Source organism: Talpa occidentalis, unplaced genomic scaffold, assembly GCF_014898055.3.
Source record: "Talpa occidentalis isolate TD23 unplaced genomic scaffold, MPIMG_talOcc4v2.1 talOcc4.8, whole genome shotgun sequence".
NCBI lineage: Eukaryota > Metazoa > Chordata > Mammalia > Eulipotyphla > Talpidae > Talpa > Talpa occidentalis.
Genome location: NW_023605194.1, coordinates 26,933,537 through 26,947,217, shown reverse-complemented (window position 1 = coordinate 26,947,217; position 13,681 = coordinate 26,933,537). Strand labels below are relative to the sequence as shown.

General features: G+C 41.0%; 1 protein-coding gene across 1 annotated transcript in view; it reads left to right on the top strand.

Moving 5' to 3' along the window:
• The first annotated feature begins 1,991 nt into the window (after positions 1–1,991).
• TNKS2 (tankyrase 2) overlaps positions 1,992–13,681 on the top strand; it is a 59,100-nt gene continuing 47,410 nt past the window's right edge. Inside the window, exon 1 of the mRNA XM_037497510.1 lies at positions 1,992–2,554. Coding sequence (XP_037353407.1) covers positions 2,365–2,554 — 190 coding nt within the window. The 5' untranslated portion in view covers positions 1,992–2,364. The remainder of the gene's footprint in view (positions 2,555–13,681) is intronic.

The window sequence follows — 13,681 nt, the reverse complement described above, 5'->3', positions numbered from 1 at the left end:
CGCTGCTCCCCTCAGCAGTGTACCTCTGTCCTTCTGCCTGCTCTGCTCCCTGCTCTGCTCTGGCTCTGGTGAATTCCCTCACCCTCCCGTGCCTCTGACTGTATCCAATGCTTGTATAAATAAATAAAAATAAATCTTTAAAAAAAAAAAAAATGAAGGTTAAAAACTGAAATACCACTTATACCCTCTATATTGGAAAATATTTTTGACAATAGCAAGAGTTGATAGGGTCAGAAATGAAAAATAAAACTCCTACATGCTGCTGATGGGCATTATATTAATTTAACAATTTCTTTGAAAAACAATTTGGCACTAAGTTGTAAAGCGAACATTCCCATTCCTTAGGCGTAACTCAGCAACTCCATTCCTAGGTAGTCCATTCCCACAGTTTTTCAAACCTTGGGTCACCACTTATGTGTGCATGACATAATTAGAATTTTTTTTTTGAACATCAGAGAGGTGAATATTGCCTTATTACTTTGTGAAACTTTCGTTTTATGTATGTGAGTATTAACTGGTTCACAACACTAATTGCATTTCTCATACCGTGAGTAGTGGTCAAAAAGTTTACTCGCACATGTGCAACAGGAAAATATATAGGAATGTTCATAGCACTGTTTTCCATAATAACAAAGAAATTGGGGAAAAAAATCAAATGTCCAGAATTGTAAATTTGTGGTATATTCCCACAAGACAACTCTTTAAAGCAATAAAAATGAATGCATGAGTTTCACAAACATTTCCATAACAATGATCATAAAGACTGGTATTTTTATAAAGGTCAAAACCAAGTAAAACTGAAAAATATGTTGTCAAGGGATAACACACATGAGAAAGGATTAATAAGAAATTAGCAAATAAGAAATAATAAAATTTACGAGTGCCTTTCACAAGTGGATATAATAAGGAAGAAATATGATAGACACAATAGTATTATTGGTCATGTTCTAGTTCTTAGGTGGGTTCAAGATATTCATTATATTAATAAAAATGCAATATAAATGTATACAATAGATATTATTGTAGCTATAGCTGCACGATTTACATACTTATAAAAATACTTCTCAAAGTGTACAAACATCCTCTTATCTTTTAACACAGTAGTGACTCAACATTCCCAAACAAAAACTGAATTTCCTGAAAAACAGGTTAAAAGTTAAGAGAACAGGGGGAACACTTGTCAACATGCCAAAGGTCAGTATTCATCCTTTTGTGACCCTTTAAAAGGGTTTGAGGCTAGGGGACGAAGTAGGGAATGTTCACAAACAGCTACATCAATGTGCACACAACCTTAAGCTTGAGGATTTTGTCCTTTTCTTGCTTCATTGGTGACAGAAAAAACACTGCTCACAAACTTTGTTGGTGATGTGTATACACAGTTAGTATCTTACTGATTGACAGATGGGCCCTTTTAGTTAGTTCTGAGCTAAAGACCCAGTTATGGAAAGAGTTATCAAAACCATCCCTCGCAATGACTGTTAACTTTGAATTGAGATAAACTTTCTTTGCTTTCCTTTAAATCATCTTCTGGAAACTCATCCAAATTTCCCATCAAGTAGAAAGCAATCTATTCATTTCCGAGAAGTAACTTAGAAGAAAACAAAATAGCAGTTTTGAGGAAGGGAAGCGAGAGAGTGAGAGAGAAAAGAAAAAAAAAAAAAAAAAAACACAGAAAAGAAATCCCCCAGGAGCTAGATCATGGAAAGTGAAAAAATGTAAAATTTCCACACTAAGAATTCCAAAACAATATGCAAGATTGCGAGGGGATTGGGGGGAGGGTGAAAAACTTTCAAAGTGTCTTTTGCAGTGTAACAACAGCAAGGAAATACAGTTTAGAAAAGCCCTGCCTTAAAAAATAACAACACGTTAAGTCCTTGCACTCCAGCAAACCCCACCGCAAAGATGGCGGCGAGACGAGGCAACCCCTCCGCCTTCTCCTCCCACCGCCAAAGCCTCCCGTCTCACATTTCCCACAAACCCCTGCGCGAGGCGCCGCTCGCCGAGACCAGCACGGCCAGCCCGCGACCAGTGCGCACGCGCGACGCGACGTCACGTGCGCACCCGGGCTCCGAGGAGCTGGCAGGAGGGGCCTTGCCAGCTTCCGCCGCCGCGTCGCTTCGGGGCTCGGCCGGCGCGTTCGCGTTGCCTCCGCCGCCACCGCGGGGCAGCTGGGGGCCGCGGGGCCGTGCGGGGAGCTCGCAGCGGCGCGGCCATGGGACTGCGCCGAGCCCGGTGACAGCAGGGAGCCGAACGGCCCGGGCCCTGAGCACGTCTGCCTCTGGGGGCCTCGCCCTCCTGCTCGCGGGGCCGGGGCTCCTGCTGCCGCTGCTGGCGCTGCTCCTGGCGGCGGCGGCGGCCAGGATCATGTCGGGCCGCCGCTGCGCCGGTGGGGGCGCGGGCGCAGCGGCCGACGCCGTGGAGCCTGCCGCCCGCGAACTGTTCGAGGCGTGCCGCAACGGGGACGTGGAGCGAGTCAAGAGGCTGGTGACGCCGGAGAAGGTGAACAGCCGCGACACCGCGGGCAGGAAATCCACCCCACTCCACTTCGCCGCAGGTAACCGAGGCCGGAGCGAGTCGCCGGCCACCCCACCTGCCCACCCGGGGCTCGCGGGCCGGAAACCGGGCGCTGCTCCTCCGCCCACTGCCTTCCCCCCTCGGGCTCCTGTCGCGGTCTCCTGTCTGGCGTTGAGTGGGAACGGAGGGGGTTGGGCCCGGGGGAGAGCGTTCCGCACTCGCTGGCTCGCTGGAGGGAGGTGGTGGTTGTTTGCTTTGTTTTGCACCAACTGTGCTTGTAGCCCCTTCCGGCCTTGCTACCTGAAAGGCCTCTTCATGCCAGGAAGAGTAGGAGACTCGGTAGACTTGGGATTTGAAAGGGCAGCTATCTCCAGACTCTATCCTTTTGCAGAAGTCCTCTTTCAATCCTTTTATCAGTTCTTTGGACTAAGGTCTTAAAGGCCTTTGTAAAATGCAGGGATGTGGTTTGAGAGTAACTTAATTGGCCACCTACGCATCCGTGTTGATTTGGTTTATCAGGGTCGGCAGTCATTATTAGCAGGTTTCTGGGAGAACTGAAATCTGGCTTAGGCTGGGTGCAGGCGGTAGTCTCCACCATGCACAGAAGTTGGGATGGGAAGTGGTAAGATAAGAGGAAAACTGGTGCAGCTTGGATCTAACATTTAAATTGCAACTAACTTGAAATCTGGCTTAGGCTGGGTGCAGGCGGTAGTCTCCACCATGCACAGAAGTTGGGATGGGAAGTGGTAAGATAAGAGGAAAACTGGTGCAGCTTGGATCTAACATTTAAATTGCAACTAACTTGGTTTCATTCTGAGATTTAGAATGAATGAGTTTAAATATATACGAGGTTCATGATTAAAACGTGTTAAATTGAAGGTTTTTTAGAAACTGGAGACTTCCTTTATACTTTTAATTTTGAGGAAAGATCGTGACTGCCTCTAACCTCAAGTGAGCCATTTTTTCCTGAAAATGGGAATAGGTTTTCATGCTTAAGATAGTCCTGGTTTTTAATTTCGTGTATGACATGATTTTTCAAGTAATTTTTTTTTGAAAAAGCAAGAAAAGGAGAACACATTTTAAAGCATTTAAAAAACTCTCCTGGTTTTTTTTAAAAGTGGGAATGGTGAGCAGAAAGAATGCACGAGAAGATTTTCTTGTTTGCAGGCATTGCTTTTACACTTTCTACCAATTGGAGATTTGTTTGCTTTAACCAGTTGCATTAACCAGTATTTACGTTTCAAAATGTAAATACTAATAGTAGGTATGCTGTCTTGATCAGTTGTAACTTCTTTGGTTTCCAATTTGGAGAGTCTTTTTAAGGGAGAAAGTTTGGGGAGTCCCTTGGTAGAACTAGAAATATATACCTGTGGGCAGAGGAAAGGAAAGGTAGAAGAATACTAAAGTCAGATCTCACCATTTTGCCTAAAAATTTGGTGATCACTGCTGCCTTTCATTAGTTGATTTAGATTTCCCTGTTTGACCATGTAGTCAACATTAAACAAGTGATTTAGCAAACCCTCTTAACCAACTGATACATAATCCAAAGGGTAGTGTTACCTAGATTCTATTCACTTGATCTGTGGGATAAAAATAACCAAGGAAGATCTTAGTTGCTACCTTTCAAGAATTTGTTGTATTAGTGAGTCCACATGTGAAAATAGTAATATTTAGAGGTTTAAGGTTATGGGATTAGCTTATTTACCTTGTTCCTCCCCCACCATCACATAATCAGTTTTGTCCCTCCATTTCAAACTACCTTTTGCATAGATTTCATAGTGGAAAACTTTTGGAACCAGTTTACCCAGTTATCCGGCACAGATTATAAAATTAATCTTATGAGTTTATACCTTAAAGACTTAAGGTATAAAAGGGGTAATAAAGTAAAAATTAGTAATGTCTTCATTAAACCAGAGTTTTTAAAGCCCCGAATTTAAATCCAGGTATATAAGAAATTTCTTTATTAGCTATGTAAATTTAGTCTGTATTATTAGATTAATGAAAAAGGACCTGTTTTCCTAACTTAGAAATAAATGCATCCAATTGCATTTACATTTAATATATGGAGAATAGATTTCATAATCTCTTTTGTACATAGTGAATTACCAGATATGTTAATGTGCATGTATGCTTGCCTTTGGAAGCTCGTTGTAGGTATTGGTCCTATGTAACTGCCAGACCAAGCAAAAGTTCTTGTGTTTGTATCACAGAGTAAACTACAATATAAAGTATGTAAAAAGCCAATAAAAGTTTGGAGTTTTATGGGGCGGGCATGTTTTTGTCTTTCAGTTTTGATTTTTTTAATTTATCTTTAATTGAGATAGTATTTGGATTTCCCCATCTGGTATTGCCACCATAGTGGACCCACCACCAAGTCACCATAGCCCATTAGTTTAATTTTCAAGGAACAAAAATGAAAGATATGTGCAGATCAATGAAAATAAATCATGGTAGAACAACAGTTCAGAAAAAAAATTGGTCTTTTTTTCATATAAAAATCTTAATTCAGTTAAAAGAATTATCTTTCGCTAGTCCCAAAGGAGTTAACTTCTGTTAATGAAAAATGTAATTAGCATAAACAGCAACTTTTATTAAGTGTTTTTTCTTATTGCACTAGATTATATTTCTTCTCAGTAAGTATGGTTAAGTCATTTCTTAGGAGAAAAATTGTTTCCTCTTTAATCCACCCACCTCCCCCCCCTCCCTGCCCCACCCAACCCCCTCACACACAGCGCAAAACTGTGATTTTTTTTTTTGTGACACATCACAGAACTTGTAGAGGCAAGTTGGTGGTAGGGAGGCTGCAACTCTTAATTTTTCTAAAGCAGTAGCATCTGAAATTCTTGGCAGTGTAACCCCTAGTAAAACAACAAATTTCAGTAGAGGAGATTGTTTCTCTGAATTTATTTCTGAACAATAAGTGACAGAAAATTTGGGAGAAAATCATCTTGATGTCTATCATAGCCAATAAAAGAAATACATAGCATTCTCTAGAATCAGAGAACGAAGAACCTAGGAGAGAATAGAATTCCATGCCTGGGGAATCTTAAGTTTGAGGTGCACAGAGAAAAAAAATAATAAAATCATTTATTAGGTTCAAGAAATTTGGGTGAAAAAGAGAGTGGAAAGAGATTTACATACACACACACCCTCAAATTGGAGAGTTCTGACTACATAAGGTAACACTTGTTTCATATTTGTAATGTGTTGTGTGTTATAGCCATGTATTTGTGGTGTGTTACTCAGCCAGGTACACTGAACCAAACAGACTAAAGGTCATTTAAAATTATCAGTTGGGTAAACTGCATTTTTTTTTTTTAATTATAGGTGGGGGGAGTGGAATTAGAGCATCTGAAATTTACCATACAAACATAGGAAAACCAGAGTTTCTTATTCTAGAGGTGGGAGAATACTAAAGTTGAGTAATGTTACTGTCTTCACAGTCATATAGAAAACTAAGTGAATGTTACTTGTGTATTTCAGAAGTCAAAACTAGGGCTAGTAGGTAGAAGGTTGCTCAGCATTACACTACCTTTAACATTCTGTGCAACCATGGAATTGACTACAGATATCCAAAGAGTGTCTGGATTGGCATCTTTCATAGAGGTTGTAGAAAGAAATTATGCATAGAGTGGGCAATTGGACCAACAGGTCCAAATCTGACTGGTTTAAGAAAGTGGAATGATTCCTCCAGTTGAAGATTTTAACAGCTCAGCTACAAAAGATAATACTTTTGTGGTTACTTTCATATCCAGATGGTGCTGTTGAAGACCTCCTTGAACCTTTCAATGGCATTCCCTTCTTTTGGGTGTAGACCAATTCATAATTATGCGGGTGAACAAAATGCATCCATATTCCTTACCTAGGACTAGAATTATAGATTATTGTTTCCAGGATTAGTTTTGCTGTGGGAGATGATTAAATTCTACATCAGCAGAAAACCTTGATACCAGGTAAAGACAAGTCTTTAAATATACAGAATCTTGATTCATCAGATCTCACAGTTTATCATTAAGACTGGAGCTACACCTTTTCCCTCTTCTCTTGCTGACTTAGGAGTCGGCAATTTAAATCAGTAACAACGGGCCTCCCCGGTGGCGCAGTGGTTGAGCGCTGGGATCCCTGGCTGTTCCCCGGCCACTGGAGGAGGGTCCCGCATGGCGCGCAGACCTCTCCTGCCACCCGCTGCTACCCTCAGCAGTGTACTTTGGTCCTTCTGCCTGCTCTGCTCCCCGCTCTGGCTCTGGTGAATTCTCTCACCCTCCTGCGCATCTGACTGTACCCAGTGCTTGTATGTACAAACAAACAAATAAATAAATAAATCTTTAAAAAAAAAATCAGTAACAACTAGTTTGGCGTGCTTGTTTCAGTACTTCCCCATTCAGAGTGTTAGAATTTCATGACCTCAGAGGCCATGACATTCTTTTTCATGTTTCTCCTGGTCATCAAATGGTCTGACTTGGGCAAAACATTCTCCTGTGGGCAAAACATTCTCCTGGGTATTCTTCATTCTAAAGAAATATGTGTGAGAAGTACCTTGTCTGGATCTTAGTAGACTGAAGTTAATAAATGAGAAATTTAAAATGACATACCTCAGAAAAAATGTAACAAGAGTCCTGCCGTGTAAGTGAAAGCTATAGGCTGTTTGGTTATATATTGCCATCTTCCAGAACAGTGGAGTTCTCTGTTTCACGGCATTTTCTCTTTATGAACTTCTTCTGACAAACCACTTGTTGTACCAGGTTGGCAGGACATCACCATCATTTCACATTGGACCAATAGTTCATCCCACTTTGGGATTGTTATAAAAAGGAGGGCTACATGAGTAAAAAAGTAACTCAGTGAAACTTCTAAGAACCTAATTTGTTTTATCCCCTGGCTGATTCTTGGAAGCCATTCATTTCAGATGAAAGCATGTTTCCAATATAACACAAAATATGATACGTTAACAATAGTCATGTTTGGAAAGATAGTTCCTGAACTGCTAAAACTCATGGTATGTAGGTAGTACAGTTTGACAAGAGAAAAATTAAATAGACTGCTTTTGTTAGTGCCCACAAATCAACTCCATATTCTCTATGAGAGTCATTTATTTACTATGCCAGCAGAGAATTAGACGTGCATTAAACAAATTCTTATCAAGTGCCGTGATATGCTAGATACTGCCTTGGCTGATGAAGAGAAATGGACAGGATGCAGTACCTACCATTCAGTGATGTACAGTTTGTTGAGCAGCATACTTTTCCCAAATAAACTTGCTTTGTTTCACTGTCAGAGCTTTATAATGGATTCACTCAGTGTATGGTTTCATTAAAGTTTTCACACATACATTGTTTACAGAGGAGGGCTATTCCATAATTACAAAGTAAACCACTGTGTATCCTGAGGCCATCCTTAAGGCCTCTTGTTCCTTTGTAAAGAAATCCTTAAGATATGAAGATTGGCATTAAAACTAAGGATATGCCTATTCTCATTTTACCTGGCCAGTGAGAACATGATCAGAATATGCCCACAAAACTATTTTTTCTTCGAGAAATGAGTTCTTAACAAAAGTGCTTTGAACTAATCTTGAGAGCATAAGAATGGCGATTTCATCAGGGATTAACTCTCAGAGTTTGGGAAGCATCTTAAATCTGAAGGTTTCACCAAATCCCAAAGGTGGAAGATTTTAAAAATTAGACATAATCCCCCTCTAAAGAATTTCCTTTCATGCCAAAAAATGGCTTCAGACATTTAAATCTCAGACTTTTCATGACCTCTGCTTACAATGTGACTTTGAAAACTGCTGATCTCTGACTTCAGTATCCACACAGGTTTCAGACATCTGACTAACCGTGTTGACACAAAGTTGTTGAAGTAGAAGTCATCTGTGTCTTGAACTGCTGGTAGCTATATAGATATAATCACTTGACCTTGCTACCCACATCTCCTCAGATACTTCAATTTCAGTATTTAGTCATACATGTTAGTACTGAATCTAGCTCTCCCTAACTCTGGTTTAAAGCAACCTTCTTCTTTACCTAATGATATTTTGACAAAAGGCGACTAGTCTTTTGTGCTGCTAGATCACCAACTTTGGAGATACCTTACTAGTTGACACTGGCTCTTATTAACAACTGAAAGCTCTACTCTAACAATCTCTATGCCCACCCTTTTTTGGGACATTAACCTGTTTTGATTACTTCACATACGTTGATCACCACTGAAAAAATAGTGATCCTCCTAGAAATGCTTGGATATGTCAAATAACTTGACATAGTGGGCGGTACCTTTACTAACTTTTCTTTATTCTGATTCCTTTTCTCTTTCCAATTTAAGAAGTCTTGTATAAAAATACTTCCTCCAGGTGGGTGAACAGCTGGGATAGCAGAATCTGTTTTTGGGGCAACTGTAGATGGTGCACTTGGGAAGGATAGTGTGATTAACGGTGCCCAGGAAGACTGCAGTCAGAGTGTAGTGGCAACAGATTGTCTTCTTTTCTCTCTGAAATTTTCCAACCTGACTTCTTCAGTGTCATGCTTTCTTAGTTTTACTTCTCAGTCTCTTTTTCTCATACCATGATGATTAATTCAGCTGGTAGCTGTTACCAATAAATTGGTGTATACCATGCACTGTAAAGGGTGCTGGGAGAGGTAATAATGAACTAAGATAGACATGGCTCATCCGTTATGGAAAGTAAGACTCCGGGGAATAAGCAAACAGTAATTGCCAATTTTATTAAGTGCCAGGGGATACTGCTGTGAACAAAGACAAATCCCTATTTTTCTGGAACTTTACATTCCACTGTAGTAAGAGAGGGAGGACCAAACATACAGAGTAGGGTTAAAGTAGGAAATAATTGGATGGGCAGAGTGAGCTGCCTTTGATAGGGTGGTCAGGATAACTTCCTAAGGTGGAGACTTTCAAACAGCTTAGGCAGTGAGTAGAAGTGAGGAATGCAAAAAGCAAGGGAGGACAGTTCAGGTAGAGAGGTAGCATGTACCCAGTCACTGGAGAACATTGCCAGAGTTGATGAACTCAAAAGAAAGTGGATCATAGCTTGAAAAAGGGGAATAGTATGAAGTGAAGTTAGAGAAGTAGAGAAAGGCCCACTCAAACAGCAGACCTTTCCGGCCATAGCAGAATGATTGAATTTTATTTTAAGATCAGTGGTTAGCCAGTGAATTGTTTTGTACAGGGGCTATGATTATTTTTAAAAAGTCACTGGATACACAGGGGAAATGAAAGAGCCAGATAGGAGATGTGTTAAATAGTTCAGATGGAGATAGTTGTTAGCTCAGGGCAGTGTCAGTGAAAATGGAAAGTTCGTAAACATGATGCTTTTGAAATATCCAGGGGGACATATATCTAGAAAATAGTATGGAATTTAGGTGAAAAGGCTGGCCTAGAGTTTTCAATTTGGAAGTTGTATGAATTGGTAGTTAAAACCATCAGAGTAGATGAGATCATCAGAGAAGGGAAAAGAGGCTAGTGAACTGTTTCTTGAGAATCTCAGCATTTAGATATTGGTAGACAATGTAGGAAGCCCCCAGAGAGGGTATGACATACCCAAGAACTTATCATCTTCTGCCACAAAACTATTTCATCTGCAGCTTTCCCCATCTGAATAGCAACACCACCCTCCATTTTTCGGTCCAAAAACCTTAGGGTCATCCTCTCTCCCTTGTACCTTCCGTCACCATCACACTCTTAAATCCTTACCCTATGTCAATCCATGAGGAAACATCTTTAGAGTATGCAGAATCTGCCACTTATTTTGACAAGTGCCACCATGTTATGGTCCAAATCAGCATATCTCTCATCTGCTTCACGCCTTACCCCTAAAGTCTGGTCTCAACACAACAGCCGGAGGGTAATTTTCAATTGTGAGTCATTTAAACCCTATAGTTTATCAGCTCAAAACCCTATAGTCACCCTCCATTTTCCTCCAAGTAAAAGAGCTAAAGTTCTTAGTGATCCTCAAGCCTCCCTGTCTAGCCCTCATTATTTCTAAGCTCATGTCCTACTTTGGTGCCCCTTTTTCACTCTGCTACAGTTACTCTGACCTCCTCACTATTGGCCAGTAAAACCAACTCCCTTTCTTTGAAGCCTCTGATCAGCTGTCACCATCTCAGCAAGACCTGTGTTCACTTCCCTACTCACCTTTATAACTCCCCTCCATCACTGGCCCCCCCCATACACACACCCTGATCAGTGCTTATTCTGCTTTTCCTAATTGCCTTCTAATACACTTATTTTTTGCATTGCTCATCTTCCCTCTCTCCATAAAATAGAACCTTCACAAAGGCAGAGATCTGTTCTATTTTGTTCACTGGTATGTCTCAGACACTCAGAAATATGTTTGTCACATAGTAAATATTCCCTGATCATTTATTTGTTAAATTGCTGGATGAGGAAGAAAGAAAACCAGGAGAGTGTGATGTTATAGAAACTTTAGAGAGAGTGTTTCAGGAATCAGTTGTTGCTGAGAGGTCTATTCAAATGGGAGCAGTCATGTGTCCTTTGGATTTGACAACATGGAAATTTTAAGTACCTTGATGAAAGCAGTTGGAAGCAAGAAACTAGATTGAATTTGGAAGAGTGGATAGAAGGTGAAAGAGTTGACCACAACAACTCATAGAATTTTGGTTATGCATGGAAGCAAAGAAATGGGAATGTGGGTTCTGGGAGAATATTTTTTATAAAATGGAACATACTGGAACATGTTTACATGCTGATAGGAATGATCTGGTACAGAGGGAGATACAAGGGGAGTGGCAAACACTACCTTGAAAAGGTGAGGAAGATTTCTAGTCCTTTCTTTTCTCTTACAGAGAGACATGATGAGATGGGACTGCTTTTTGGTAAGAAGTACACTTTGATCAAAATAGGTAGAAAACTGGTTCTCCTTAAACAACTTCATTTTTGTGCATGACTTCAAATAACATCTTTATGGTTATGACTTCAAAATGTCAGTCTCCAGCTCAAGCTGTTGTCCTGAGTCAAGATCCACAGAACCATCTCCTTACTATTTGTCCCACAAGTACCTCAAACTAAGCAGTTCCGAAAACAGATATTATCCCACAAAACCTCCTATGTTATTTTGTATCTCAGAGATCTGATAGTTATCCCCTTTTCTCTCCTTTCCCCAAATTAAAGAAGTTGCCAGATACTATTAGTTTTCTCTTCTCTCTGTCTCTCTGTATTTACTCTGGGTAACTAAAGATTCAGAAAAACCTAACCGTAAGGTTTGTTTGACTTTTTTCCCCCCCCTTCTTTTTTTTTCTTAAGATTCATTTATTCACACATACAAGAACTGGGGCACAGGCCAGATGTGCGGGAGGGTGAGAGGACTCACCAGAGACAGCAGGAAACAGAACAGGCAGACTGACTAAAATACACTGCTGAGGGGAGCAGCGGGCGAGACAGCAGAGGTCTCCTGCACCATGTGGGCATCTCCCTGGCTAGCCGGGATTGAACCCGCGCTGCAGAGGCTGCGGACAACTTCACAGCACTGCGCCAAATCATCTGCACCACCAGGGAGGCCCTTATTGGACCTTTTTAAAAGAAGATGCAGAGCAGTGTTTGTTTGTTTTCAGTGGCAGTTTTAATAGGTATTTGACTGTCCTTCATTAACTGTTGATAACTTCCTCCCCCCCCCCCAAAGTGCCAATTCTTGCACTGGCTGGCAATAGCCTGATAGCACTCTCTTTAATTAACCCCTGTGCCACCAGGAAGGCCCCCCAACTATTGATAACTTTTAGCAGTATTTTTCATACTGTTTCTAAAAGGTGTCTTGGGGATAAAGAGGAATTTTCTTTTGAGGGTGAGAAGAATTCATCATGAATAGTTTTATTTCATTAAATCAGATTCAGTTAATTTGCAACTATGAGTGTCATCTACAAACCAGGCATTGGGTATTTAGCAGTGAATATGGCAAATTGGAATTTTATATAAAACTTCTTTAAAATCAGCTGTTTGAAAATAGTTTGTAAAACACTGGTCTATAGGATAAAGTCCTGATGCCACCTTAGCAGGATATATAGGGTTCTCCCTGATCTGGCAAGTGCCTACTTATGCATTCTGGGTCCTGACTTATAAATGATAGACTGTTTCATGCTGGGGGTGTCAGTACTGTTCCTTGCTCAGGTCTTTCCCCACCCGCTTTCCTCATTCTCCTAATGATCCCTTTTTTTTTTTTAAAGAGGCATGTATATTTATTTATTTATTTGTTTGTTTGTTTGTACATGCACTGGGTACAGTCAGAAGCGCAGGAGGGTGAGAGAATTCACCAGAGCCAGAGCGGGGAGCAGAGCAGGCAGAAGGACCGAAGTACACTGCTGAGGGGAGCAGCAGGCGGCAGGAGAGGTCTGCGCGCCATGTGGGACCCTCTTCCGGTGGCCGGGGAGCAGCCGGGGATCGAACCTGCGCTGCAGAGGCTGCAGGCAGCTTCGCAACCCAGCGCTCAACCGCTGCGCCACTGGGGAGGCCCTAATGATCCCTTTTTTAATAAACTTTCAGTTCAGGTGTCATCACTAGAATCTCTGGGGTAATCCTTCCTCCTTTCTGCTTTCACCCAGTTTAGGTCTTCTCTTCTTTGAGCTCTTCTAGCATTTCACACATTTCTTTATTACAACAATTATATTGTGTCAGTTGGTTCTTATTTGTTTCTTCACATCTTAAATTGTGAGCTCTTTAGTATAGAGAATCAAGATGTTTGTCTTTGTGACACAAGCCTAGCAATATTAAAATAAACTAATAAAGAGTTCAGTTAATATTTTCAGCCATCTATTTTTTTAAAAGATTTATTTATTTATGCATACAAGAACTAGGGTACAGGCCAGAAGTGCTGGCGGGGCGGGGGGCCAAGAGGACCCACTATAGACAGAGTGGGGAGCAGAACGGGTGGACTGACTGCAGTACACTGCTGAGGGGAGCAGCGGGCGAGTCAGAAAAGGTCTGCTGCACCATGTGGGCAGCTCCCTGGCCTGGGATCAAACTCGTGCTTGCAGTGGCTGTGGACAGCTTCATAGGTTGCATTTCAACCCCTTGCACCACCAGGGAGGCCTTATCACTATTTCTTAAGATAGTGATTTAAATACATTTTCATATAGTATGTTTTTTAAACAAATGAAAATGTATGTACACTATCTGAAATTTTCTATTTGCAATTTAAAATGCTATTGTA